At 56.3% G+C, this 26,784-nt stretch overlaps 1 protein-coding gene across 1 annotated transcript; it reads right to left on the reverse strand.

Moving 5' to 3' along the window:
* Window positions 1–9,643: 9,643 nt before the first annotated feature.
* Window positions 9,644–18,120, reverse strand: LOC308279570 (queuosine-tRNA galactosyltransferase-like; the record flags this gene model as incomplete). Its single annotated transcript, XM_080720086.1, has 5 exons — window positions 18,031–18,120; window positions 16,322–16,446; window positions 11,579–11,858; window positions 11,204–11,278; window positions 9,644–9,724 (listed from the first exon to the last, which is right to left on the reverse strand). Exons 1-5 carry the CDS (start codon window positions 18,103–18,105, stop codon window positions 9,644–9,646), a joined length of 636 nt encoding a protein of 211 aa, XP_080576212.1. The 5' UTR covers window positions 18,106–18,120.
* Window positions 18,121–26,784: the final 8,664 nt, after the last annotated feature.

The following is a 26,784-nucleotide window of genomic DNA, read 5'->3' on the forward strand; positions in this document are numbered from 1 at the left end:
GAGGCCCCACCACTGGCCTTGCCTCACAGCCGGCTCCAATTCTGTTTATTGGATCCGTTAGCACCTTACCCCTTGGCAGGCTCTAATCCGGACTTCTGAGACCACAGCTTTGGCCCTGCCTCATGGCAGGCTCTGAGGCTGGACAGTGGCCCCATCATCGGCCTGAACACTTGGAAGGCCCTATCCCAGCCTCGGAGATCACAGTAGCGGCCTTGACTCATGGCATTCTCCGAAGCTGGCCATTGGCTCTAGCCCTGGTCTAACCCCTTGGCACTCTCTTATTTTCCCTTAGGTGTCCTAGCACCGGCCATTGCTCATGGCAAGCTTCGATTCTGGCCATTGGCCTGGCACCGGCCTCACCTCTCGGCACTCTCTAATCATAGCCTCGGAAAACACAGCCCCGGCCTTTCCCTATGGCAGGTTCTGAGGCTGGACACTGGCCCCAGTATCAGCCTAAACACTTGGAAAGCCCCTATCCCAGCCTCGGAGATCCTAGTAGTGGGTTTGATTCATGGCAGGCTCCTATGCCATCCATTGGCCCTGGCACAAGCCTAAAATCTTGGCAGATTCTTATTTTGACCGCAGAATCCCCACCACTGGCCCTGACTCACAGCCGGCTCCGATCCTGGTTACAAGCCCTGTCACTGCCTTACCCCTCGGCAGGCTCGAATCCAGGCTTCTGAGACCAGAGCTTCGCCCTGCCTCACGGCAGGCTCTGAGGCTGGATACTGGTCCCAGCTTCAACCTAAACACTTGACAGGCCATATCCTAGCCTAGAAGATCACAGTAGCAGCCTTGACTCATCACATTCTCCTATGCTGGACATTGGCCTCAGCACTGGCCTAACCCCTCGGCACGCTCTTATCTTGGCTTTGGGGTCCCAGCGCCGGTCTTGCCTTATGACATGCTCTGATTCTGGCCATTGGCCTGGCACTGGCCTAACCCCTTGGCAGGCTCTAATCCTGGCCTCGAAAAACACAGCCCTGGTCTTGCCCTATAGCAGGTTCTGAGGCTGAACACTGGCCCCAGCAACAGCCTAAGAATTGGTAGGCCCCTATCACAGCCTCGGAGATCCCAGTAGCAGCCTTGACTCATGGCAGGCTCCTATGCCATCCATTGGCCCTGGCACAAGCCTAAAATCTCGGCAGATTTTTATCTTGGCCTTGGAGGCCCCACCATGTCCCTGCCTCACAGCCAGCTCAGATTCTGGTTATTAGCCCCATCACCACCTTATGGCTCAGCAGGCTCTAATCCGAGCTTCTGAGACCACAGCTTCGGCCCCGCCTCATGGGAGGCTCTGAGGCTGGACACTAGCCCCAGCATCGGCCTAAACCTTTGGCAGGCCCTATCCCAGCATCGGATATCACAGTAGCGGCCTTGACTCATGGCATTCTCCAATGCCGGCCATTGGCCCCAGCCCTGGCATAACCCCTTGGCACTCTGTTTTCTTGACTTAGGGGTCCTAGCACCGGCCATGCCTCATGGCAAGCTCCGATTCTGACAATTGGCCTGGCACTGGCCTCACCCCTTGGCATGCTCTAATCATAGCCTCGGAAAACACAGCCCCGGCCTTGCCCTATAGTAGGTTCTGAAGGTGGACACTGGCTCCAGCATCAGCCTAAACACTTGGAAGGCTCCTATCCTAGCCTCGGACATCCCGGTAGTGGCCTTGATATGTGGCAGGATCCTTTGCCATCCATTGGCCCTGGAACAAGCCTAAAATCTTGGCAGATTCTTATTTTGACCTCATAATCCCCACCACTGGCCCTGGCCCTGCCTCACAGCCGGCTCTGATCCTGGTTATTGGCCCTGTCCCTGCCTTAACCCTTGGCAGGCTCTTATCCAGGCTACTGAGACCAGAGCTTCAGGCCTGCCTTATGGCAGGCTCTGAGGCTGGACACTGGACCCAGCTTTGACCTAAACCCTTGGCAGGCCCTATCCCAGTCTCGAAGGTCACAGTAGTGGCCTTGACTCATGGCATAATACGATGCCAGCCATTGGCCCCACCACTGGCCTAACCCCTCGGCACGCTCTTATCTTGGCTTCGGGGTCCCAGCCCCGGTTTTGCCTTATGGCAGGCTCCAATTCTGGCCATTGGCCTGACACTGGCCTAACCCCTCGGCAAGCTCAAATCCTGGCCTTGAAAAACACAGCCCAGACGTTGCCCTCTGGCAGGTTCTGAGGCTGGACACTGGCACCAGAATCGGCCTAAACACATGGCAGACTTTTATCCCAGCCTTGGAGATCCGAGTAGTGGCCTTGACTCGTGGCAGGCTCCTATGCCATCCATTGGCCCTGGCACCAGCCTAAAATCTCTACACATTCTTATCTTGGCCCCGGAGGCCCCACCACTGGCCCTGCCTCACAGCCGGCTCCGATCCTGTTTATTGGACCTGTCAGCGCCTTACCCTCGGCAGGCTCTAATCTGGGCTTCTGAGACCACAGCTTCGGCCCTGCCTCATGGCAGGCTCTGAGGCTGGACACTGGCACCAGAGTCGGCCTAAAAACTTGGCAGAATTTTATCCCAGGCTCAGAGAACCCAGTAGCAGCCTTGACTCATGGCAGGCTGCTATGCCATTCATTGGCCCTGGCACCAGCCTAAAATCTCGGCAGATTCTAATCTAGGGCTTGGACCGGCCTAACCCCTCGGCAGGCTCTAATCCCTACCTCGGAAAACATAGCCCTAGCCTTGCCTTATGGCAGGGTCTGAGGCTGAACACTGGCACCAGAATGGGCCTAAACATATGGCAGACTTTTGTCCCAGCCTTGGACATCCCAGTAGCTGCCTTGACTCATAGCAGGCCCCTATGCCATCCATTGGCCCTGGCACCAGCCTAAAATCTCTGCAGATACTTATCTTGGCCTTGGAGACTCCACCAATATCCCTGCCTCACAGCCGTCTCCGATCCTGGTTATTGGCACTGTCAGCGCCTTACCCCTCGGCAGGCTCTAATTCGGGCTTCTCAGACCACAGCTTCGGTCCTGTTTCATGGTAGGCTCTGAGGCTGGACACTGGCCCCAGCATTGGCCTAAACCCTTGGCAGGGCCTATCCCAGCCTTGGAAATCACAGTAGTGGCCTTGACTCATGGCATTCTCCGATGCCGTCCATCAGCCCCAGCAATGGCCTCAACCATTGGCAGGCTTTTATCTTAGATTCGGGGCCCCAGCAGCAGCCTTGCCTCATGGCAGGCTCTGATTCTGGCCATTGGCCTGGCACCTGCAAAAACTTCTAAGCAGGCTCTAATCCTGGCTTCGCAAAACACAGCCACGGCCTTGCCCTATGGCCGGTTCTTAGGCTGGACACTGGCCCCAGCATTGGCCTAAACATTTGGCAGGCACCTATCCCAGCCTCGGAGATCCCAGGGGTGGCCTTGACTCATGGCAGGCTTCTATGCCATTCACTGGCCCTTGCACAAGCCTAAAATCTTTGCAGATTCTTATTTTGGCCTCAGAGTCCCCTCCACTGGCCCTGACTCACAGCCGGCTCTGAACCTGGTTATTGGCTCTGTCACCGCCTTACTTCTCAGCAGGCTCTAATCCAGGCTTCTGAGACCACAGCTTCAGCCCTGCCTCATGGCAGGCTCTGAGGCTGGCACTGGACCCAGCATTTGCCTAAATCCTTGGCAGGCCCTATCCCAGCCTCGGAGATCACAGTAGCAGCCTTGACTCATGGCATTCTCCAAAGCTGGCCATTGACCTTAGCACTGGCCTAACCCCTCGGCAGGCTCTTATCTTGGCTTCGGAGTCCCAGCACCGGTCTTGCCTCATGGCAGGCTCCGATTCTGGACATTGGCCTGGCACAGGCCTAAACCCTGCGCAAGCTCTAATCCTGGCCTCAGAAAACACAGCCCCAGCCTTGCCCTATGGCATTTTCTTAGGCTGGACTCTGGCCCCAGCATCGGCCTCACAATTGGCAGGCCACTATCCCAGCCTCGGACATCCCAGTAGTGGCCTTGACTCATGGCAGGTTCCTATGCCATCAATTGGCCCTGGCACCAGCCTAAAACCTCTGCAGATACTTATCTTGGCCTTGGAGGCCCCACAACTGGCCCTGCCTCACAACCAGCTTGTATCCTGGTTATTGGCCCCGTCACCGCCTTACCCCTCTTCAGGCTCTAATCTCGTCTTCTGAAAGCACAGCTTCGGCCCTGTCTCATGGCAGGCTCTGAACTGGACACTGGCCCAGCATCGGCCTAAACCCTTGGCAGGCCCTATCCCAGCCTTGGAGATCAGAGTAGCAGCCTTGACTCATGGCATTCTCCAATGCCGGCCATTGGCCACACCACTGGCCTAATCCCTCAGCAGGCGCTTAATTGGCTTCGGGGTCCCAGCCCTGACCTTGCCTCATGGCAGGCTCTGATTCTAGCCATTGGCCTGGCACTGGCCTAAACGCTCGGGAGGCTCTAATCCTGGCCTTGGAAAACACAGCCCCGGCCTTGCCCTATGGCAAGATATGAGGCAGAACAGTGGCATCAAAATTGGCCTAAACACTTTGCAGAATTTTATCCCAGCCACGTAGATCCCAGTAGCAGCCTTGACTCATGGTAGGCTCCTATGCCATCCATAGACCCTGGCACCAGCCTAAAATCTTGGCAGATTCTTATCTTGGCCTCTGAGGCCCCACCACTGGCCCTGCCTCACAGCCAGCTCTGATAATTGTTATTGGCCCGGTCACCTGCCTTACCCCTCGGCAGGCTCTAATCCGGGCTCCTGAGACCACAGCTTTGGCCTTGCCTCATGGCAGGTTCTGAGGCTGGACACTGGCCCGAGCATTGGCCTAAACCTTTGGCTGGCTCTATCTCAGCCTCGGAGATCACAGAACCGGCCTTGATACATGGCCTACTCTGATGCCGTATATTGGCCCCAGCACTAACCTAACTTCTCGGTAGGTTCTTATCTTGGCTTCGGGGTCCCAGCACCGGCCTTGCCTCATGGCAGGCTCCGATTCTGGCCATTGGCCTGGCACTGGCCTAACCCCTCGGCAGGCTCTAATCCTGTGCTTGGAAAACACAGCCCTGGCCCTGCCTATGGCAGGTTCTGAGGCTGGACACTGGCGCCAGCATCGGACTAAACACTTGGCAGGCCCCTATCCCAGCCTTGGAGATCCCAGTAGCAGCCTTGACTCATGGCAGGCTCCTATTCCATCCACTGGCTCTGGCACCAGCCTAAAATCTCTGCAGATTCTTATCTTGGCCTCGGAGTCCCCACCACTGGCCCTGCCTCACAGGAGGCTCCTATGCTGCTTATTGGCCTGGTAACATGCCTTAACGCTCGACATGCTCTAATTTGGGCTCCTGAGACCACAGTTTCGGCCCTGCATAATGGCAGGCTCTGAGGCTGGACACTGGCCCCAGCCTCGGCCTAAACCCTTGGCAGGCCCTATCCCAGCCTCAGAGATCACAATGGTGGCCTTGACTCATGGCATTCTCCGATGACGGCCATTGACCCAGCACTGGCCGAACCATTCGGCAGGCTCTTATCTTGGCTTCGGGGTCCCAGTACCAGCCTTGCCTCATGGCAGGCTCTTATTCTGGCCATTGGCCTGGCACCGGCCAACCTTCTCGGCAGGCTGTATTCCTGTACTCGGAAAACACAGCCTTGGCCTTGCACTATGGCAGGTTCTTAGGCTGGACACTGGTACCAGAATCGGCCTAAACACTTGGCAGACATTTATCCCAGCCTCAGAGATCCCAGTAGCAGCCTTGACTCATGACAGTTTCCTATGCCATCCATTGGCCCTGGCACCAGCCTAAAATCTCGGCAGATTCTTATCTAGGACTTGGAGGCCCCACAACTGGCCCTGCCTCACAGCCGGCTTCGATCCCGTTTATTGGCCCGGTCACCTGCCTTACCCCTCGGCAGTCTCTAATGCGGGCTTCTGAGACCACAGCTTCGGCCCTGCTTCATGGCAGGATCTAAGGCCGGACACTGGCCCCAGCATTGGCTTAAACACTTTGCAGGCCCCTATCCCAGCCTCGGAGATCACAGTAGCGGCCTTGACTCATGGCAACCTCCTATGCCATCCAATGGCTCTGGCACCAGCCTAAAATCTCATTAGATTCTTATCTTAGCCTCACAGGCCCCACAACTGGCCCAGCCTCCCATCCAACTCCGATCCTGGTTCTTGGCCCTGTCACTTCCTTACCCCTTTGCAGGCTCTAATCCGGGCTTCTGAGACCACAGCTTTGGCCCTGCCTCAAGGCAGGCTCTGAGGCTGGATACTGGCCCCAGCATCGGCCTAAACCCTTGGCAGGGCCTATCCCAGCCTCGGAGATCACAGTAGCGGCCTTGACTCATGGCATTCTCTGATGCAATCCATTGGCCCTGGCACCAGCCTAAAATCTTGGCATATTCTTATCTTGGCCTCACAGGCCCCACCAGTGGCCCAGCCTCACAGCCGGCTTCAATCCTGTTTATTGGCCCGGTCACCTGCCTTACCCCTCGGCAGGCTCTAATGTGGGCTTCTGAGACCACAGCTTCGGCCCTGCCTCATGGCAGGTTCTGAGGCTGGACACTGGCCCCAGCATTGGCCTAAACCCTTGGCAGGCCCTATCCCAGCCTCAGAGGTCACAGTAGCGGCCTTGACTCATGGCAAACTCCGATGCAGGCCATTGGCCCCAGCATTGGCCTAACCCCTTGGAAGGCTCTTATATTGGCTTCGGGGTCCCAGCACTGTCCTTGCCTCATGGCAGTCTCCGATTCTGGTCATTGGCCTGACACCGGCCTAACCCCTTGGCAGGCTCTAATCCTGGCCTCGGAAAACACAGCCCCGGCCTTGCCCTTTGGCAGGTTCTGAGGCTGGACACTGGCCCCAGCATCGGCTTAAAAACTTGGAAGGCCCGTATACAGCCTCAGAGATCCCAGTAGTGACCTTGACCCATGGCAGGCTCCTATGCCATCCATTGGCCCTGGCACCAGCCTAAAATCTCAGCAGATTCTTATCATGGCCTCAGAGTCCCTACCACTGGCCTTCCTCACAGCCGGCTCTGATTTTGTTTATTGGCCACGTCAGCGCCTTACCCCTCGACAGGCCCTAATCCGAGCTACTCAGACATTATCGGCCCTTCCTCATGGCAGGCACTGAGGCTGGACACTGGCCCCATCATCGGCTTAAACCCTTGGCAGGCACTATCCCAGCCTCAGAAATCACTGTAGCGGCCTTGACTCATGACATTCTCCAATGCTGGCCATTAGCCCCAGCACTGGCCTAACCCTTCGGCAGGCTCTTATATTGGCTTCGGATGCCCTGCACCGGCCTGCCTCATGGCAGGCTCCGATTCTGGCAATTGGCCTGGCACTGGCCTAACCCCTCGGCAGGCTTTAATACTTGCCTCGGAAAACACAGCCCCGGCCTTGCGCTATGACAGGTTCTGAGCCTGGACACTGGCCGCAGCATCGGCCTGAACACTTGACGAGCCCCTATCCCAGCCTCGGAAATCCCAGTTGCGGCCTTGACTCATGGCATGCTCCCATGCCATATATTGGCCCTGGCACCATCCTAAAATCTCGGCAGATTCTTATCTAGGGCTCGGAAGACACACCAGTGTCCCTGCCTCACACCCTGCTCAGATCCTGGTTATTGGCCTTGTCAACTGCCTTATCCCTGGGCAGGCTCTAATCCGGGCTTCTGAGACCACAGCTTCGGCCCAGCCTCATTGCATGCTCTGAGGCTGGACACTGGCCCCAGCATTGGCCTAAACACTTGGCAGGCCCTATCCCAGCCTCAGATATAACAGTAGTGGCCTTGATTCATGACATTCTCAGATGCCGTACATTGACCCCAGCACTGGCCTAACCCCTCGGTAGGCTCTTATCATAGCCTCGGAGTCCCCAGCACAGGCCTTGCCTCATTGCAGGCACCGATGCTGGCCTCGCTGGCCCCAGCCCAGGCCTAACACCTCTGCAAGGTTCGATCCTGGCCTCAGAGGACCCAGAACCGGCTGAGCCTCATGACCGGCTCCGATTCAGGCGTCATTGGGCCCAGCACCGGTCTAACCACTCGGTAAGCTATTATCTTGGCAGAGGAGTCCCCAGCACTGGGCCTGCTTCACAGCCAGCTCCGTTGCCGGCCTCGCTCTACAGAGCACCTGTCTAACCCCTCAGCAGGCTGCGATCCTGGCCTCAGGGGCCCCAGCACCAGCCTTGCCTCATGGCAGGCTCTGATACTTACCATTGTCCACCAGGGTGGTTTGCCTGGCTTTCAAGGGGAACAGAATGAGCAGGTCTCAGTAGGATTTAAGACACAGATTCCATTCCAGTGGGTGGCGTGTTTGCTGCGGAAGGCGGTGGTCCCCTGGCTTCCACCTTGGCCATGCTGCGTCCTGCTGGTCTCTGGGGATGCAGACCACATTCTCGCCAGGCACTGGTGTCCCAGAACACCCTCCTCTGTGAAGCAGTAGTTTCTAGATCCTCCTGAAAACAATGAGAAACACTTCTCAGTTTCATGACAGCCAGGATGGTGGCAGCCGCAGGGAGCTACTTGAGGGAAGGTTGGGCAGGTGGTGGGGGGGTGTGCTGGTTCAGTTGCAGGGTGAGAGTCACAGGAGTGTGCCTGTGGCAGGGCCTGGGGTGCTGAGGATCCCTGCTGAGGCCTAGGCTAATTGTGAAGTGTGTTTTGAGAGCAGCAAGGGATCAGGAAGCCCCACATAAAGCCAGGGTCCTTACCAGCCACACCCTCAGCAGACATGGCCCTAGAGTGCCACAGAAGCTGGCCTCAGCCTCCCTCAAGGGGCCAGACACTGAGGGTAGAGGATCTTGCTCAACTGCCCTCACCAGCTCCCGGGTGGGCAGATATAAACTGCTCTGGAGAACAGGCTGAACGCTAGGCAAGCGGGCCTCCCATCCGCCAGGCAAGCGGGCCTCCAAGCACAGGCTGCCCTCACTGCCTTGGGGCTGCTCCACATGGCAGTGTGTTTAGTGACATTCTGGGTGCCAGTTGTGATGTGAGATGTCTTCAGATGCAGCCAGATGTCTCCTGGAGCTCCTGTCCCCAGCTGAGAATGCAGGTGAGCGTGAGGTAGAAGGAAAGTGATCCCAGTACAGTGTCAGATGCGCAGAGGAGCATGGTGGCCTTCCTCACCATGGCCAGAGGCTCAGGAAGGCGTCTTGAGCCCTGTGTTGTGGGCAGAGTGCAGAGAACGCAGTTGTTTGTGGGCAGGTTTGTCGGCAGGCAGCTGAGAATACCACAGGAAACGTGCCCTTCTGCACCACCACAGAGGAGGAATGTCAGAGGAAAGGCTCAGGGATGGAGTGGCCAGGAGAAGCAGGATGGGCTGCAGACAGGAAACTCTGGGAGCAGGTGCCAAGGTGTAAGCACACTTTCTCTACGTGAGGACACGGCTACCAGGCTGGACAGCAGCCACGTACACTTCAAGCGCACACCACACCGAGACAACAGAGGAGGTGCCATGTGATGAGTTAGTGCAAGGCCAGGGCAGTGGATCAGCAGAGGGGATTCTCCGACAGTGGTGCTCACCAAACTGAGGCTCTAGAGTCTCGGTTCTGTCAGGGTCGGCCGGAAGTTGTCATGCTTAGGTGCCACGGGAGGCAGAAAGAAGAAACCGTAACCGTCAGTGTGACTGAAGCAGGGTGGCTGGTGCAAGGCTCAGGTGGTGCCTCTGCTGAGACCTACCAGGGCTGCCCTCAGCTGAAGTGCAGAAAGTCCCGGCCCTCCTGCAGGTGCCGTGACCTCAGGTTGTCCTCCAACTCGCGCCCCGTGAGGTCCTGTGGGGGAGCAGATTGGGCTTGATCAGGTGTCCCCCGCAGAGCCACCCATGGGGGTGTGGGCTTGGGTCACCTATGTCCACCTGACAGGTGGGCCACAGGGAACTTCAACTTTGCTAACAGAGCCAGGGCCAGAGAAGGCTGAGTGGTACTGTTGGCACACAAAACCTCAGTCACTAGGGGTGGGGTCTTCTGGGGCATCCAGGCACCTGGTCTAGCCTGGGACCCTCTATAGAAGGCACTGTCCCCACCCCGCCAACCCCCTCCACCCCAGAGCCTCAGCAGAACCCACCTGCTGTCTGATCCCCTCCCCTCCCTGCAGTTGAGCAAGGCCTGAAGCCCCAGCGCTTCATCCTGTCCTGCGTGAGGGCCTGGGCCTGGTGGCTGAGCTCTGAGCCTCACATGCCAGCCAGGCCTCCATCCCTGAGAACAGCTCCTGAAGGCAGCCCAACTGGGTGGCCCAGGAGCCCAGGGTGTGGGAGGACACCCCCAATCAGGTTGGTCCCCCCAGACCCAGCCTGGCTCCGATGAGGACCACCCAAGTGGCCTAAAATGCTGCAGTGTCCGCTGCCCACTCAAGGCTCAGAAGAAACATGGGCTCAGGCCACAGCACCTTCCCAGGCACAACGATGCCAAGCTGGACACTCCTGAAAATCACATGTCCCACCGAGAGTGCAAGGGCAGCCACAGGCCAACAAGGACAGAGCTCCAGGTGACTAGAGGCAGAGTCCAACAGAGAGACACAGGCAAGTGCTCACAAAGGATACAGAGCAGAAATCCAAACACCTAGCAGATACAGGAGCGCTCAACTCGGAGACTACACAGCCTTGGGGGGAACGTGACCCCAGAACAGGTAGAAGCTGAGGCTGGCTGACTGCACGGGAGGGCCTCTGTGGCCTGGGACACAGTCACAGGAAAGGACTGGAGAGCCCGGGGACAGCTGTGTGCTGTGCACACATCTCAGATCTGAGCAGTGTCACAAGCACATGGGACACTTGCAGACCCAATGGGACAGCAAGAGAAGTCCTTTCCATGCCAGTGTGGGACGCTGGTTGAGCTGCTGGGGGTGACCTCACAACAGCATCAGTGCTCATGCTCCCATGACTAAAAACAGATGAGACGGCAGGAGGTTCCAGCGGTTATGATGACCGCTGCCAGGCTCTGACATATGTGGCTGTCATGGCTGTCTTTTGTGTACTGAGTCATGGACAACGGCACCAGCCCAGATCCTCAGGCAAGGGACATAGGCCTGGCACTTGACCACTGTACAAGTACTGTCGGTTTGCAGTGTTTGAGGCCACAAAATGAGACTGGCTCTATGAGAGTGGTCCAGGACATCATTGACTTAAAACAAGGCCTGTGGCCACCTGTGCCCATGTCCAATCACACAGCTGGTGTCCTCTCCTAGACCACAGTCATCTGCAGCCAGAGCATGGCTATGGACAAGGAAAGTCAGAGACCCTGGGGGTGATCACTTACCAGCTTCACACAGATGATGAAGGGCAGCTGGGCACCTCGGAAGTGCAGGATGTGAACCCGGGGCTTGGGCCTTTCTTGCAACAGAGGTGGCACCTTGTGGCTCTGCTGGCCATATACTTCTGCTCCAGGCAGCCACGGCTCCGTTGGCAGATGGGGGTCTCAAACCATTTGAGGCAAGATGGAGGGCTGGACCCCCTGGAGACCGCAGTTGCCTTAGAACTGACGGGAGTGGGCTGACCCCCAGGGCCCAGAAGGGGAACACAGGGCACGTTTCTAGAGGGACTGGGTGGCCCCAGGGACTCCTTGGAAGGAGGGCTCCGGTGGGTCCCTCATCCCAGGGAGGCTGGGCACTCTCCCTGCAGGCGCCCCACACACCTGAGCATCCTCGTAGCAGTAGACACCTGTCCTGATCTTGTTCTCATCCATGTCACAGAAGGCAGCAACCGGGGGAGCACAGGGAAGCATCTCAGGCAGGCCAATGGGGACCCGGCTGGCGAGGGACAACGGAGCTTGGCCCACCTTGCTCCAGCTGGCAGCAGTCAGGCTGCAGCAAAGTCTGCGCCCCTGCTTGCCCGCGTTCCAGATGGTGAAGGAAGCCCAGCCCTGCAGGACCCATTCCTCCAGAAAGCGAACACGGTGGGTCCAGATGGTCGTCCTGCGTGGGGAAGAGGCTGCTGTGGCTGTGTGCAATATGGCACAAGCACACCAGGGCCCACCTGCTGCCATCCTCATAGTCTGATGCATTGCCCCCTGCCTTCTGCTGCCAAATTCCAGCACCAGGGAGAGGGTCCCCCACCATCCCCACGTACACCCAGGATCTTGCGGGTCGTACCTCTGCACAGATTGGCAGGTCAGTGTCCACACTTGGCATGGTGCTTTCTGCCTCCTCCCATCTCCCACCTCTTCATTAGATGTGCTGCACCATGATGATTTCCACAAGGGATCCCCCGGGGGCCATGTAGGTGACCAGCACCCAATCCTGGACCTTAGGTAGACCCTTCTGTGGTGGCTAGTACTGTATTTCTGGGGGAAGCACACAGCAGTGCTCCCTTTGATCAGTGAGGACACCGCAGGCGTGGCAGAGCGGCAGCATCATCGGAGGACCTGTCTAACAGGGCTGGTGTTGACAGAGCTGTCCAGCCCCATTCTGATAAGTGGGTGGACCCCTTCCATGGCCTAGAAGAGAACACGCTCTTGAGGCCTTTCAGAGAAGGCAGGGTGCAATGGTCCCAGAGACAGCCCCAACGTGAGGAGCAAAAGGCGGCTGTGTGGGTCAGAGGCAGATGTGAACAGGCCCCTTGGTGTCCCTGCCACATGGCGTGGGCGCACAGATATATGCCGGCCCACTGGGAGAGGGTGAAAGTCCTGGCAGAACAGGCATGGGCACCCTGGGGTGGCTGGCCTGCACTGTCAGACCCATGGGCCCAACCAGCCTCTGCCTCTCCTGCCTGGGTACCCCACTATCTGAAGCAGGAACCCCTGTGGGAGACCTGGCCTGGGGTCGGCCCACTGTCAAAACTCAAGTTGGGGCCCTGGTCTTCCCTGTCAGGTCAGCACTCCAAGCCAGATCTGGCTGGAGGACAACTTGTCCTCCCCTACAGCACCTCAAGGCTGCCCCCTCCACATAACCTTTTCCCACCCAGAGCCACAGGCATCTACCTTTGTCTGCACTGCTATAGCGTAAAACCTGGGTAGTTTACAGGAGGCCAGACACCAAAGGCCAGGTGCAGGTAGGTTCCAAGTCCAGTGCAGCCTGGTCTCTGCTACAAAAAAGGCCCTGTTGCTGCCTCTCCTGTGGCAGGAGAGACAGGCAGACAGGCCTACACTCCTTCCCCAGCACTGAGGACTAACCCATTGCCTCGTGGTATTGAAAACGAATGGTTTATGGCCATGTGCATCTACACACACAGATCTCAGCCATAATGGTGGGCAAAAAAGCCCTTACAGAGAGAGTCCAGACAGTGTGCTGCCATTCACTTGCCTACACAGAGGTCAGACTTTCTGTGTAGTGAGAAACACACATAGGGTGAAAGTTCAAAGAAATGGATGAAATGATGAATGCCAGGCACAGGGGGTTTCTAGCATGGGTGATGTTTATTTCCTCAAAGACGTTATTCCTTTAAGCTTTTTTGTATGTCTGTGGTATGTCTAACAAAATTCGAGAAGATATAATGGAGATCATCCTCAACTTAAAGAGGAGAGAATCCAGGCGTCTCCTGCAGAGACTTCTGATAGAGGGTTAGGTGAACACAACTCTTTGGCAAGCCCGAGGTTATAATTAAGATTTGTTGCCCTGTGAGCTGTTGCTGCTCTCAGCTCAGACTTTCATCCCATACAGAAACTCACATTAGATCATTTATTTTGTGTTGTGGGAGGCTAAGCCTTAAGTTGCAATGACCAAAAAGAGAGTTTTGCACACAAAGGCTTTCTCCCTACAGGCACAGGCTGAGGCCAGAGTGAAGTCCTCAGCTTGCCTGCTGCCTGGTCCCTGCAGGATGGCTGCAGCTGGGTACAGTGGTCATCAGCCAGGCGGCTCTGCCTTACAGACCACTGCGGGAAGGACTTTGTCCCTGACACCTCCCCAGATGTGGCCTTGGGGTTCTGCCAAAGAAATTCTAGAGTATGGGTTCCCAAAATTAGTTGGCTTACTGTCCTTTCTTCAGAAAGGTCACTCAGCACACCCTGGAAAGCTGCCTTCTTTAAAAAGCAGATAAGCCTGGCGTGGTGGCACACACTTGTAATCTCAGCATTCAGGAGGCTGAAACCTGGAGGATCACAGTTTGCGGAGAACCTCACCTATGTAGTGAGGTCCTCTGCAACTCTGTGAGACCCGGTTTCAAAATAAAGATAAAAAAAATAGGGCAGGGGTTGTAGCTCGGAGGTCAAATGCCCCTGGGTTCCATCCCCAGACCCACAAAATAAATAAATAAATAAAATAATAAAAAGCAAATTAACAGGAAGATGCAGTGATAGATCTGTGCCTGTGTGTGCACACACGCACGTGTGTGTGTGTGTGTGTGTGTGTGTGTGTACATGCGTGCATGATTGCTTCTGTGTGTGCTGCTGGGGACTGAACCCAGGACATTTTATCTCTGGCTATACCCTTAGCCCTTTATTTATTTTTTATTTTTTTTTATTTTTGGTGGTACTGGGGGTGGAACTCAGAGGGGATTACAAGTGTGCGCCACCACTCCTGACTTGTTATTTTTTTTTCAAATTTCCTTAGTGATTTTTCTTCCTTGGCTGCTTAATTTCCAAATATTTTGAGTATCAAGATGTCACAAAATTCCTAATTCTGTGTAGTTGCTGTAGATCAAATGCTTGTGTCCCATCAAAATCCACATATTGAGCTGGGCGTGGTGGCACATGCTTGGAATTCCAGTACTTGGGAGGCTAAGAGAGGAGGATACGGGTTTTCAGACAGCCTCAGCTACTTAGGCCCTTTGCAACCCAGAGACCCTGTTTCAAAATAAAGAATGAAAAATAGGGCTGGGGCATAGCTCAGAGGTAAAATCCCCTGGGTTCCAACGCCAGTACTGAAAAAAAAGTCCACATATTGAAATCCCCACACAATATTAGAACATGGGGCCTTGGTGGTGACGAGGAATGCCCATGCCCCTGTGGCATGTGAGACAGCTGTCTGTGAGCCAGGAAGCCTACCCAGACGTGGAGCCGCTGAGCTGAGAAGGGAGTGCCTCCTGCCCAGAGCCACTCAGGCTCCCATCCCCCATCAAAAAAGCACGAACAGACAAGGCAGTGAACGTGGCATGCCTGTATGAGGCCATGCCTTTAAAGATCTCTCCAGACTTGCCTATCATCCAGAATATTCAATAGCACTGGCTTGAGAAGAACATGTATTTTGCAGCCCAGTTCAGCACCCTGTAGGCGCAAGTCAAGCTGGTTAACAGCACTGCTTAACCTTCTCACGATGAGATTCACCTGCTTATCCTATCGGGATCAGTAGCAGTGCAGTCCCACTCTATGGGCTTGCCGGGCCATCCCTCTGAGTGCAGATCCATGCGCCGTGCTTTGCTGTGAGGGGTGCACACCTCTGGGGCTCTGAGGTCCTCTGAGGCCCCTTTCCCGGGTGTGGGGGTCCCAATAGCACTCAGTCAGCCTCAGGGAGCCTGAGCACTGAGCCCAGCAGGGCACCCCGATGCCGCTATAGCTAGCAATACAGAACTAAGCAATGGCAAGTTACGTGGCTCAGTCTTCACTGTGAATAGCACGGAGGCTGTGGACGCTGTGAGATAGGTCCCTGTGCTGCGCCTCACACCAGCAGTGAGGGCTCCTGCTCAGCCTCAACCCTGCCCCAGTCAGGCGGGGAGCCAATGCTACCCCCCAAATCACAAGCACAAGCCCGGGCAGGCTGCCCAGCCCCCCGCAGCAGCAGGCAGCCTCCTGACAACAAGCAACTGGGGCACCTGAGATGCCCAGGCCAGTGCTGCTTTTCTGGGTGGGCAGACAGACTGAGAGACTATAAGCTCATCCTTACTGGTGTCACTCTGTGGCCCTCGCACCTACCTGGCCCCAGAGCAGGGACCCAACCCACATCTCGGGGGCAGCGAGGAGGGGGAGGGGAGGCTGTGGCCTTATGGCCACCCAAGCTGGGCACTCCTTGCTGAGACTTTCTAGGGGAGGATGGCAGCCCCTCCTCCACATGCAAGGACACCCCGACCCAGGCCTCACTGGAGCCTCACTGCTTATCAGGAGGCCTCCAAAGGCTGGGAGGGGTGAGCTCCGTTGCTCTCACATAGAGGGATGGGACACTTGGCTTCATCCTGGAGCATCCCACTCCCTGTGGGAAGGCTCCAGCAGGCCCTGAAGGAACTCCCCAAGGAGCACACAGCAACCTCTGCACCCTGCACCCCACCTGCAGTGGGACGTCCATTGGCCCCAACCATACCTGTGCCCCACACCTCCCCAATGGATGGTGCCTGCACCGCACACAACCTAGCTCTCATCACACCTGTGCCCCAATACATTCTGGTGCTGGACCATGCCGGCATCCCCAAACACAGCCTGGCTCAGCCATGCCGGCACCCCCACAAACGACCTGACCACACTTGTGCCCTCCACTTCCCCAGAGGCTCCCGGGACCTGACACTACCTACTTACTCAAGGAAGGAGTTCGTGGTCGCCTGCGGGTGGTAGCGGTAGAGGAGCAGGCTCTGGTCCATGAAAAAGACCCCACTGCCCTTCCGGAGGTGCTCGTAGAAGTACAGTAGGTCCTCGGGCACACCCTGTGGGAGCCAGAGCAGGACACTGTGTGCGGAGAAACCCACAAACAGGCTTTCCAAGCAAAGCACGCTGGGTCATGACAGTCACACAGGTGGTAGAGGCTAAGTGGCTGTTCTCACAGGTGGCAGCAATGGGTGCTGACCCAGCCTGGGGAGGGAGGCAGGGGGCGGAGACGGCGCTACACTGGGTTCCCTTCTCTGGGCAGAAAAGTCTCTCCTGCACACCTACAACCAGAATCAGCCATAGGCTCTGAGCTGCAGCGCCCTTGGGGGTGGAAGGTCAGTGCCACCTGCCAGGGGAGCTGGCTGGATGGGGCTGCTGGGCCAGAGCCTGGGGGCCAGAAAGGAAGTGAGCAGGGCAGGCCACTGTCCCCAGGGAGGCTGCCCTCTTTGGTGACAGAAGCAGTGGGCAGTGTCAGCTGCCATGGGATGCTGGAGGTACGGCCCGCAGCCCACTGGAGCTGGATGAGAATCCAGCTCCTCCCAGAAATGTGACTAACCCACAGCTTGGACAGAGGCCTTCGAGGAGCCCCTGAGCAACCTCACACTTCTGCCACGATGGGGAGGTGTGGGGCTTCTGAATCAGGGATTCAATGACCAAACACAATGCTGGACCAAAACAGGAGGGTAAGCCAGATGAGGTGGCACATGCCTATAATTCCAGTACTTGGGAGGCTGAGATAGGAGGATCACAGTTTGGAGGACAGCCTTAAGAAGTAGCAAGACTCTCAGCAACCTAGTGAGATGGTTGTAAGGAAAAATGCAAAGAGCCGGGGGTATGCTCCAGAGGTGGAGTGCTCCAGAGGTGGAGTGCTCCAGAGGTGGAGTGCTCCAGAGGTGGAGCGCTCCAGAGGTGGAGTGCTCCAGAGGTGGAGTGCTCCAGAGGTGGAGCGCTCCAGAGGTGGAGTGCTCCAGAGGTGGAGCGCTCCAGAGGTGGAGCGCTCCAGAGGTGGAGTGCTCCAGAGGTGGAGTGCTCCAGGATTCAGTCCCAGTGCCACACACATGCACACAAAAGGAGGGAGACAGGAAAAGGGAACCGAGGAAGGAAATCGGGGCTTGTCTAGGCTCCTCACCCAGGGGTTCTGCTTGGGGATGGACTGTTCTAGGGCTTCTCAACACTGCCTGCCAGGCAGAGGCAGGGGACCACGTGGGCTGGGCTTGGCCAGCTGCCCACAGCGGGTGGGGATGCCAGGGGAGCTGGACAGGCCCCCAACAGAGAGCAGGGCTCTTCTCCGCTGTCGCCCGGAGTTAGCCAGGCAACGCCGTCTATATCCTGAGCTTTCGCACAACAGCGTTTAGGCCGGGATGAGGTAACCTGTACTTTCCTACCACTGGCTTTTAAGCTGGGATGAGGTAACCTGTGGCTGAAGCCAAGGGCTTTGTGGAGCAGGTGTGAACTGGTGCAGAAGTCCTTCACTGTCTGCGAGATGACGGAGTCCTGCGGGCCCTCAGGCGACTGGGAAGACATTCAGGAGGCTAGTTTCCTAAATCCCTGGACCCCAGAGGAGCCCTGGTTGTGCGGGGCCATTCACAGGGCTCCCTGACCCAGGAATCCCAAGGCCCCCTTTCCTGCTTCCCAGCACGTACCTGTCCACCCTCATCAAATTCTCCTACGTGTGAGAACCAGGCTCGTGAGCAGAACCATGTGGTCATGATCACCATGGGGCCATTTGAGGTGAACACCTAGAAGCAATTATATGGACAATTAGTAGGAAGAACTACTTGATGCCCTTTTGCCATGAATGCATGGCAAAAGGGCATCATGTCCCTCTATCAGAGGAATAAGCGTTCAGGCGTCCACAGCATCTGGGTCCGTGGCTGATAGGTCAAGGGGAGGGCTGATGGGGAGACAGTGGTGGCATCAGCCAGCCAGGCCACTCTGGGCTGCAAAACAGCCTCAGCTGGAAGAAACCTACATGCATCCACAGGGAATGGTGACTTCGAAGCACCAGCTGGCATCTCCCCAGCAAACAGATGGGTGGGCTGCAACAGTGGCAAGTCAACAGTGTTTCACTGAGTGAGAGGGACCCCCACCAGGCGCATGATGAGGCTGGCTGCCACAAAGGCACAGCCTTTCTAGATTCTTCTTTCTTTCCGTGTGTGTGTGTGTGTGTGTGTGTGTGTGTGTGTGTGTGTGTGTGGAGTACAAGGGATTAAACCCAGGGGCATTCTATCTCTGAATTACACCACCAGCCCTATTTTATTCTTTATTTTGAAATCAAGTCTAAGTTGCAGAGGCCTTACTAGGTTGCCGAGGCAGTGCGTGAACCGCGATCCTCCACTCTCAGCCTCGCAAGCACTGGGACTACAAGCATCTTCTTAATGCTCAAGGAAGCTGCATTTGAGTGGAACAATGGGGTTCTGTGAGACAGCATCACACACCCTGTGTTGGTGCCTTGCTGTGGTGGAGGAGGTGGCTCTAACCATCAGAGTGTTTATAGGGTAAGTGGAGGCTGTGGTGTGGCCAGCACGCCCAGTGCCAACTTCCAGGAGGTGGAGGGCACCCAGCAACCTCTACGCAGCTTCTGAGTGCAGACACATTGCAGCTAAGAGAAAATGCAGGCCGACACCTTTGTGTCTTCCCCTCTGCCCTCACGCACACAAAACAGAAAACTGATTTAAGCTGTCATGTGGAAACCATTGCAAAGCAAAAAGTGAGCTTCCTGTTTTTAACTTTCATTTGCCCAAACATCCCAAGGTGTTTTCTGGCCAGTGTACTCTGCAGCTGCACACGTGATTTTCCAGCTGTTTGCCACTCTTGACCTGCACTGTAAGGGCAGTGGCCACTGGCCACCAGCCACGCGTGGTGATGGGCTTGGGAAGTGAAGCCAGTTCTGACCGAGCTGCACAGGTGTGAACACAGAACGTTGTAGACTTGGGATGAAAAAAAAAGTGAAATACGTGGCAGTATTTTTTCTATTGATCATATATTGAAATAACTGTGTGTGCATGTGTGCGTGCATTTGTTTTACCAGGGACTGAACTCAGCAGCATTCTACTGCTGAGGCATACTCCAACCCTTTTTCATTTTGAAACAGGGCTTCACTGAATTTCTGAAGGCTTACAACATTGAGGCTGGCCTCAGACCTGTGGTACTTATGTCACAGTATCCTGAATATTGGGATTGCAGGCATGTGCCAAACCTGCCCAGGTAACAGCTCTAAACTTGGCCTTGAAAAACAAAGCCCTGGCCTTTCCCTATGTCAGGTTCTGAGATGGACACTGGTCCCAGCATCGGCCTAAATAATTGGCAGGCCAATATCCAAGCCTTGGAGATCCCAGTATCGGCCTTGACTCATGGCAGGCTCCCATGCCATCCATTGGCTCTCGTACCAGCCTAAAATCTCGGCAGATTCTTATCTTGGCCTCGCAGGCCCCACAACTGGCCCTGCCTCAGAGCCTGCACCTATCCTGGTTATTGGCTCTGTCACTGCCTTAAGGCTTAGCAGGCTCTAATCCGGGATTCTGATACCAGAGCTACGGCGCTGCCTCATGGCAGGCTCTGAGGCTGGACACTAGCCCCACCACCGGCCTAACCCCTCGGCAGGCCCTAATCTTGGCCTTGGAAAACACAGCCCCGGCCTTGCCCTATGGCAGGTTCCGAGGCTGGACACTGGTCCCAGCTTCATCTTAAACACTTGGCAAGCCCCTATCTTAGCCTCAGATTTCCCAATAGCGGCCTTGACTCATGGCAGGCTCCTATGCCATACATTGGCCCTGTAAGAAGCCTAAAATCTCGGCAGATTCTTACTTAGCCTCGGAGGCCCCACCACTGGCCCTGCCTCACAGCCGGCTCTGATCCTGGTTATTGGCCCTGTCACCTGCTTTACCCCTCGTCATGCTCTAACCTGGGATTCTGAGACCACAGATTCAGCCCTGCCTCAAGGCAGGCTCTGAGGCTTGACACTGGACCCAGTATTGGCCTAAACCCATGGCAGGACCTATCCCAGGCTCCCAGATCACAGTAGAATCCTTGCCTCATGGCATTCTCAGATGCCAGCCATCGGCTCCACCACGGGTACTAAACCCTGGCCATTGGACAGGCACCGCCCTAACCCTTTGGCAGGCTATAATCCTGGCCTCATAATCACAATTGCGGCCTTGCACTATGGCAGGTTCTGAGGATGGACACTGTCCACACCATCAGCCTAAACACTTGGCAGGCCCCTATCCCAGCCTCGGAGATCCCAGCAGCAGCATTGACTCATGTCAGGCTCCTAATATATACAATGGCCATGGCAGCAGCGTAAAATCTCGGCAGATCCTTATCTAGGGCTCAGAGGCCCCACATCTGGCCCTGCCTCACAGCCCACTCCTATCCTGTTTATTGGCCACATCAGCGCCTTACCCCTCGACAGGCTCTAATTCGGGCTTCTGAGCCAACAGCTTCGGCCCTGCCTCATGGCAGGATCTGAGGCTGGACACTGGCACCAGAATCGGCCTAACACTTGGCAGACCCCTATTTGAGCCTCGGGGATCCCAGCAGCAGCATTGACTCATGTCAGACTCCTAATATATACACTGGCCATGGCAGCAGCCTAAAATCTCGGCATTTCCTTATCTAGGGCTCGGAGGCCCCACATCTGGCCCTGCCTCACAGCCCGCTCCTATCCTGGTTATTGGCCCCGTCAGCGCTTTACCACTCAACAGGCTCTAATTCGGGCTTCTGAGCCTACAGCTTCGGCCCTGCCTCATGTCAGGCAACAAGGCTGGTCACTGTCCCCAGTATCGGCCTAAACCCTTGTCAGACCCTATCCAAGCCTCGCAGATCACAGTAGCGCCCTTGACTCATGGCATTCTCCGAGTTGGCCATTGGCTCCAGCACTGGCCGAACTCCTCGGCAGGCTCTTCTATTGGCTTTGGAGACCCAAGACCTACCTTGCCTCATGGCATGCTTTGAATCTGGCCATTGGCCTGGCACCGGCCTAACCACTCGGGAGGCTCTAATCCTGGCCTTGGAAACACAGCCCTAGCCCTGCCCTATGTCAGGTTCTGAGATGGACACTGGTCCCAGCATCGGCCTAAACACTTGGCAGGCCAATATCCCAGCCTTTGAGATCCCAGTATCGGCTTTGACTCATGGCAGGTTCCTATGCTATCCATTGGCCCTGGCAGAAGCCTAAAATCTTGGCAGATTCTTACTTAGCCTTGGAGGCCCCACCACTGGCCCTGCCTCACAGTCAGCTCCGATCCTGGTTATTGGCCATGTCAATTGCTTTACCCCTCATCAAGCTCTAACCTGGGATTCTGAGACCACAGATTCAGCCCTGCCTCATTGCAGGATCTGAGGCTGGACACCGGCACCAGAATCGGCCTAACACTTGGCAGGCCCCTTATCTAGGGCTCGGGCTGGGCCCCTAGCCCAGCCTCGGAGATCCCAGCAGCAGCATTGACTCATGTCAGGCTCCTAATATATACATTGGCTATGGCAGCAGCCTAAAATCTCGGCAAATCCTTATCTAGGGCTCGGAGGCCCCACATCTGGCCCTGCCTCACAGCCCGCTCCTCTACTGGTTATTGGCCCCGTCAGCGCCTTACCCCTCAACAGGCTCTAATTCGTGCTTCTGAGCCTACAGCTTTGGCCCTGACTCATGTCAGGCACCAAGGCTGGACACTGACCCAGCATCGGCCTAAACCCTTGTCAGACCCTATCCCAGCCTCGGAGATCCCAGTAGCGTCCTTGCCTCATGGCATTCTCTGATGCCAGCCATCGGCTCCACCACTGGAACTAAACCCTTGACACGCTCTTATCTTGGCTTCGGGGTCCCAACACGGGCCTTGCCACATGGCAAGCTTCGATTCTGGCCATTGGCCAGGCACTGCCCTAACCCTTTGGCAGGCTATAATCCTGGCCTCAGAAACACAACCGTGGCCTTGCCCTATGGCAGGTTCTGAGGATGGATACTGTCGCCAGCATCGGCCTAAACACTTGGCAGGGCCCGATCCCAGCCTCGGAGATCCCAGTAGTGGCTATGTCTCTTGGCAGTCTCCTATGCCATCCATTGGCCCTGGCACCAGCCTGAAATAATGGCAGATTCTTATCTTGGCCTCGGAGGCCCCACCACTGTCCTTGTCTCACAGCAGGCTCCGACCCTGTCTATTGGCCCCGTCAGCGCTTTATTCCTCTGCAGGCTCTAATCCGGGCTTCTGAGACCAGAGCTTCGACCCTGCCTCATGGAGGCTGTGAGGCTGGACACTTGCCCCAGCATTGGCAAAAGCCTTGTCAGGCCCTATCCCAGGCTCGGAGATCACAGTAGCGGCCATGACACATGGCATTCTCTGATGCTGGCCATTGGCTCCAGCACTGGCCGAACGCCACGGCAGGCTCTTCTATTGGCTTTGGAGGCCCCAGGACCTACCTTGCTTCATGGCAGGCTCTCATTCTGGCCATTGGCCTGGCACCGGCCTAACCCCTCGGCAGGCTCTAATCCTGGACTTGGAAAACACAGCCCTGGCCCTGCCCTATGTCAGGTTCTGAGATGGACACTGATACCAGCATTGGCCTGAACACTTGGCAGTCCCTTATCCCAGCCTCGGAGATTCCAGTTGCGGCCTTGACTCAAGGCAGGTTCCTATGCCATTAATTGACTTGGCACCAGCCTAAAATCTCTGCTGATTCTTATCTTGGCCTCGCAGTCCCCACCACTTGCCATGACGCAGAACCGGCTCCTATCATGGTTTTTGGCTCCGTCACCACCATAAGGCTTGGCATGCTCTAATCCGGGCAACTGAAACCACAGCTGCGGCGCTGCCTCATGGCAGGCTCTGAGGCTGGACACTAGACCCAGCCTCGGTCTAAACCCTTGGCAGTCCCTATCCAAGCCACGGAGATTACAATAGATGCCTTGACTCATGGTTTGCTCCGATGCCATCTATTGGCCCCACCACTGGCCTAAACCCTCGGCAGGCTCTTATTTTGGCTTAGGGGTCCCAGCACCGGCCTTTCCTCATGGCAGTCTCTGATTCTGGCCATTGGACTGGCACCGGCTTAATTTCTCAGCAGTTCTAAACTTGGCCTCGAAAAACAAAGCCCTGGCCTTTCCCTATGGCAGGATCTGAGGCTGGACACTGGCACCAGAATTGGCCTAACACTTGGCAGACCCCTATTTCAGCCTCGGGGATCCCAGCAGCAGCATTGACTCATGTCAGACTCCTAATATATACACTGGCCATGGCAGCAGCCTAAAATCTCGGCATTTCCTTATCTAGGGATCAGAGGCCCTACATCTGGCCCTGCCTCACAGCCCGCTCCTATCCTGGTTATTGGCCCCGTCAGCGCCTTACCACTCGACAGGCTCTAATTTGGGCTTCTGAGCCTACAGCTTCAGCCCTGCCTTATGTCAGGCACCAAGGCTGGACACTGTCCCCAGTATCGGCCTAAACCCTTGTCAGACCCTATCCAAGCCTCGGAGATAACAGTAGCGGCCTTGACTCATGGCATTCTCCGATGCTGGCCATTGGCTCCAGCACTGGCCGAACTCCTCGGCAGGCTCTTCTATTGGCTTTGGAGACCCAAGACCTACCTTGCCTCATGGCATGCTCTGATTCTGGCCATTGGCCTGGCACCGGCCTAACCACTCGGCAGGCTTTAATCCTGGTCTTGGAAAACACAGACCTTGCCCTGCCCTATGTCAGGTTCTGAGGTGGACACTGATACCAGCATCGGACTGAACACTTGGCAGTCCCTTATCCCAGCCTCGGAGATCCCAGTAGCGGCCTTGACTCATGGCAGGTTCCTATGCTATCCATTGGCACTGGCACCTGCCTAAAATTTCTGCCGATTCTTATCTTGGCCTCGCAGTCCCCACCACTTGCCATGCCTCACAGCCGGCTCCGATCCTGGTTATTGGCCCCGTCACTGCCTTATGGCTTGGCAGGCTCTAATCCGGGCTTCTGATACCACAGCTACGGCGCTGCCTCATGGCAGGCTCTGAGGCTGGACACTAGCCCCAGCCTCGGTCTAAACCCTTGGCAGGCCCTATCCAAGCCTCGGAGGTTACAATAGATGCCTTGACTCATGGTTTGTTCCGATGCCGTCCATTGGCCCCTCCACTGGCCTAACCCCTCGGCAGGCTTATAGTTTGGCTTAGGGGTCCCTGCACCGGCCTTTTCTCATGGCAGGCTCTGATTCTGGCCATTGGTTTGGCACCAGCTTAATTTCTCAGCAGCTCTAAACTTGGCCTCGCAAAACAAAGCCCTGGCCTTTCCCTATGGCAGGATCTGAGGCTGGACACTGGCACCAGAATCGGCCTAAGACTTCGCAGGCGCCTATCCAAGCCTCAGAGATTTCAATCTCAGCCTTGACTCATGGAAGGCTCCTATGCCATCCATTGGCCCTGGCACTAGCCAAAAATTTTGGCAGATTCTTATCTTGGCCTCAGAAGCCCCACCTCCATCCCCGCCTCGACGTCGGCTCCGATCCTGGTTATTGGCCCTGTCACCGCCTTACCACTCAGCAGCATCTAATCCGGGCTTCTGAGACCACAGCTTCGGCCCTGCCTCATGGCAGGCTCTTAGGCTGGACACTTGCCCAGTCATCGGCCAATATTCTTGGCAGGCTCTATACCAGCCTCGGAGTTCACAGGAGAGGCCTTGACTCATGGCATTCTCCGATGCCGGCCATTGGCCCCACCACTAGCCTAAAACCTCGACCGGCTCTCATCTAGGCTTCGGGGTCCCAGAATGGGCCTTGCCACATGGCAGGATCTGATTCTGGCCATTGACTTGGCACCGGCCTAACCCCTCAACAGGCTCTTATCCTGCCCTCGGAAAACACAGCATTGGCCTTGCACTATGGCAAATTTTGAGGCTGGACACTGGCCCTAGCACCGCTTAAACACTTGGAAGGCCCCTATACAGCCTCGGAGATCCCAGTAGCGGCCTTGACTCATGGCAGGCTTCTAGGCCATCCATTGGCCCTGGCATAAGCCTCAAATCTTGGCAGATTCTTATTGTAGCCTCGGAGGCCCCAACTCTGGTCCTTCCTCACAGCCGGCTCCGATCCTGTTTATTGGCCCCATCTGCGACTAACGCCTCGACAGGTTCTACTCCAGGCTTTTGAGACCACAGGTTCGGCCCTGACTCATGGCAGGCTCTGAAGCTGTACACTGGGCCCAGCATCGGCCTAAACCCTTGGGAGGCCCTCTTCCAGCCTCGGACTTAACAGGAGAGGCCTTGACTCATGGCATTCTCCGATGCCGGCCATTGGCCCCACCACTGGACTAACACCTCGACAGGCTCTTATCTTGGCTTCGGGGTCCCAACACGGGCCTTGGCACATGGCAAGCTTCGATTCTGGCCATTGGCCAAGCACCGCCCTAACCCTTCGGCAGGCTATTTTCCTGGCCTCAGAAACACAACGGCGGCCTTGCCCTATGACAAGTTCTGAGGATGGACACTATCCCCAGCATCGGCCTAAACACTTGGCAGGGCCCTATCCCAGCCTCGGAGATCCCAGTAGTGGCTATGTCTCATGGCAGGCTCCTATACCATCCATTGGCCCTGGCACCAGCCTGAAATATTGGCAGATTCTTATCTTGGCTTCGGAGGCCCCACCTCTGTCCCTGCCTCACAGCAGGCTCCGACCCTGTCTATTGGCCCCGTCATCGCTTTATTCCTCTGCAGGCTCTAATTCGGGCTTCTGAGACCACAACTTCGACCCTGCCTCATGGAGGATCTGAGGCTAGACACTTGCTTCAGCATTGGCATAAACCCTTGTCAGGCCCTATCCCAGCCTCGGAGATCACAGTAGCGGCCTTGACTCATGTCATTCTCCGATGCTGGCCATTGGCTCCAGTACTGGCCGAACTCCTCGGCAGGCTCTTCTATTGGCTTTGGAGACCCAAGACCTACCTTGCCTCATGGCATGCTCTGATTCTGGCCATTGGCCTGGCACTGGCCTAACCCCTCAGCAGGCTGTAATCCTGGCCTTGGAAAACACAGCCCTGGCCCTGCCCTATGTCAGGTTCTGAGATGGACACTGGTCCCAGCATCGGCCGAAACACTGGGTAGGGCAATATTCCAGCCTTGGAGATCCCAGTAGCAACTTTGACTCATGTCAGGCTCCCATGCCATCCATTGGCTCTCGTACCAGGCTAAAATCTCGGCAGATACTTATCTAGGGCTCGGAGCCCCCACATCTGGCCCTACCTCACAGCCCGCTCCTATCCTGGTTATTGGCCCAATCAACGCCTTACCCCTCGACAGGCTCTAATTCGGGCTTCTGAGCCTACAGCTTCGGCCCTGCCTCATGTCAGGCACCAAGGCTGGACACTGGCCCCAGCATCGGCCTAAACCTTTGTGAGACCCTATCCCAGCCTCGGAGATCACAGTAGCGGCCTT

Source organism: Muscardinus avellanarius (genome assembly GCF_963383645.1).
Source record: "Muscardinus avellanarius genome assembly, contig: SCAFFOLD_41, whole genome shotgun sequence".
Taxonomy (NCBI): Eukaryota; Metazoa; Chordata; class Mammalia; order Rodentia; family Gliridae; genus Muscardinus; species Muscardinus avellanarius.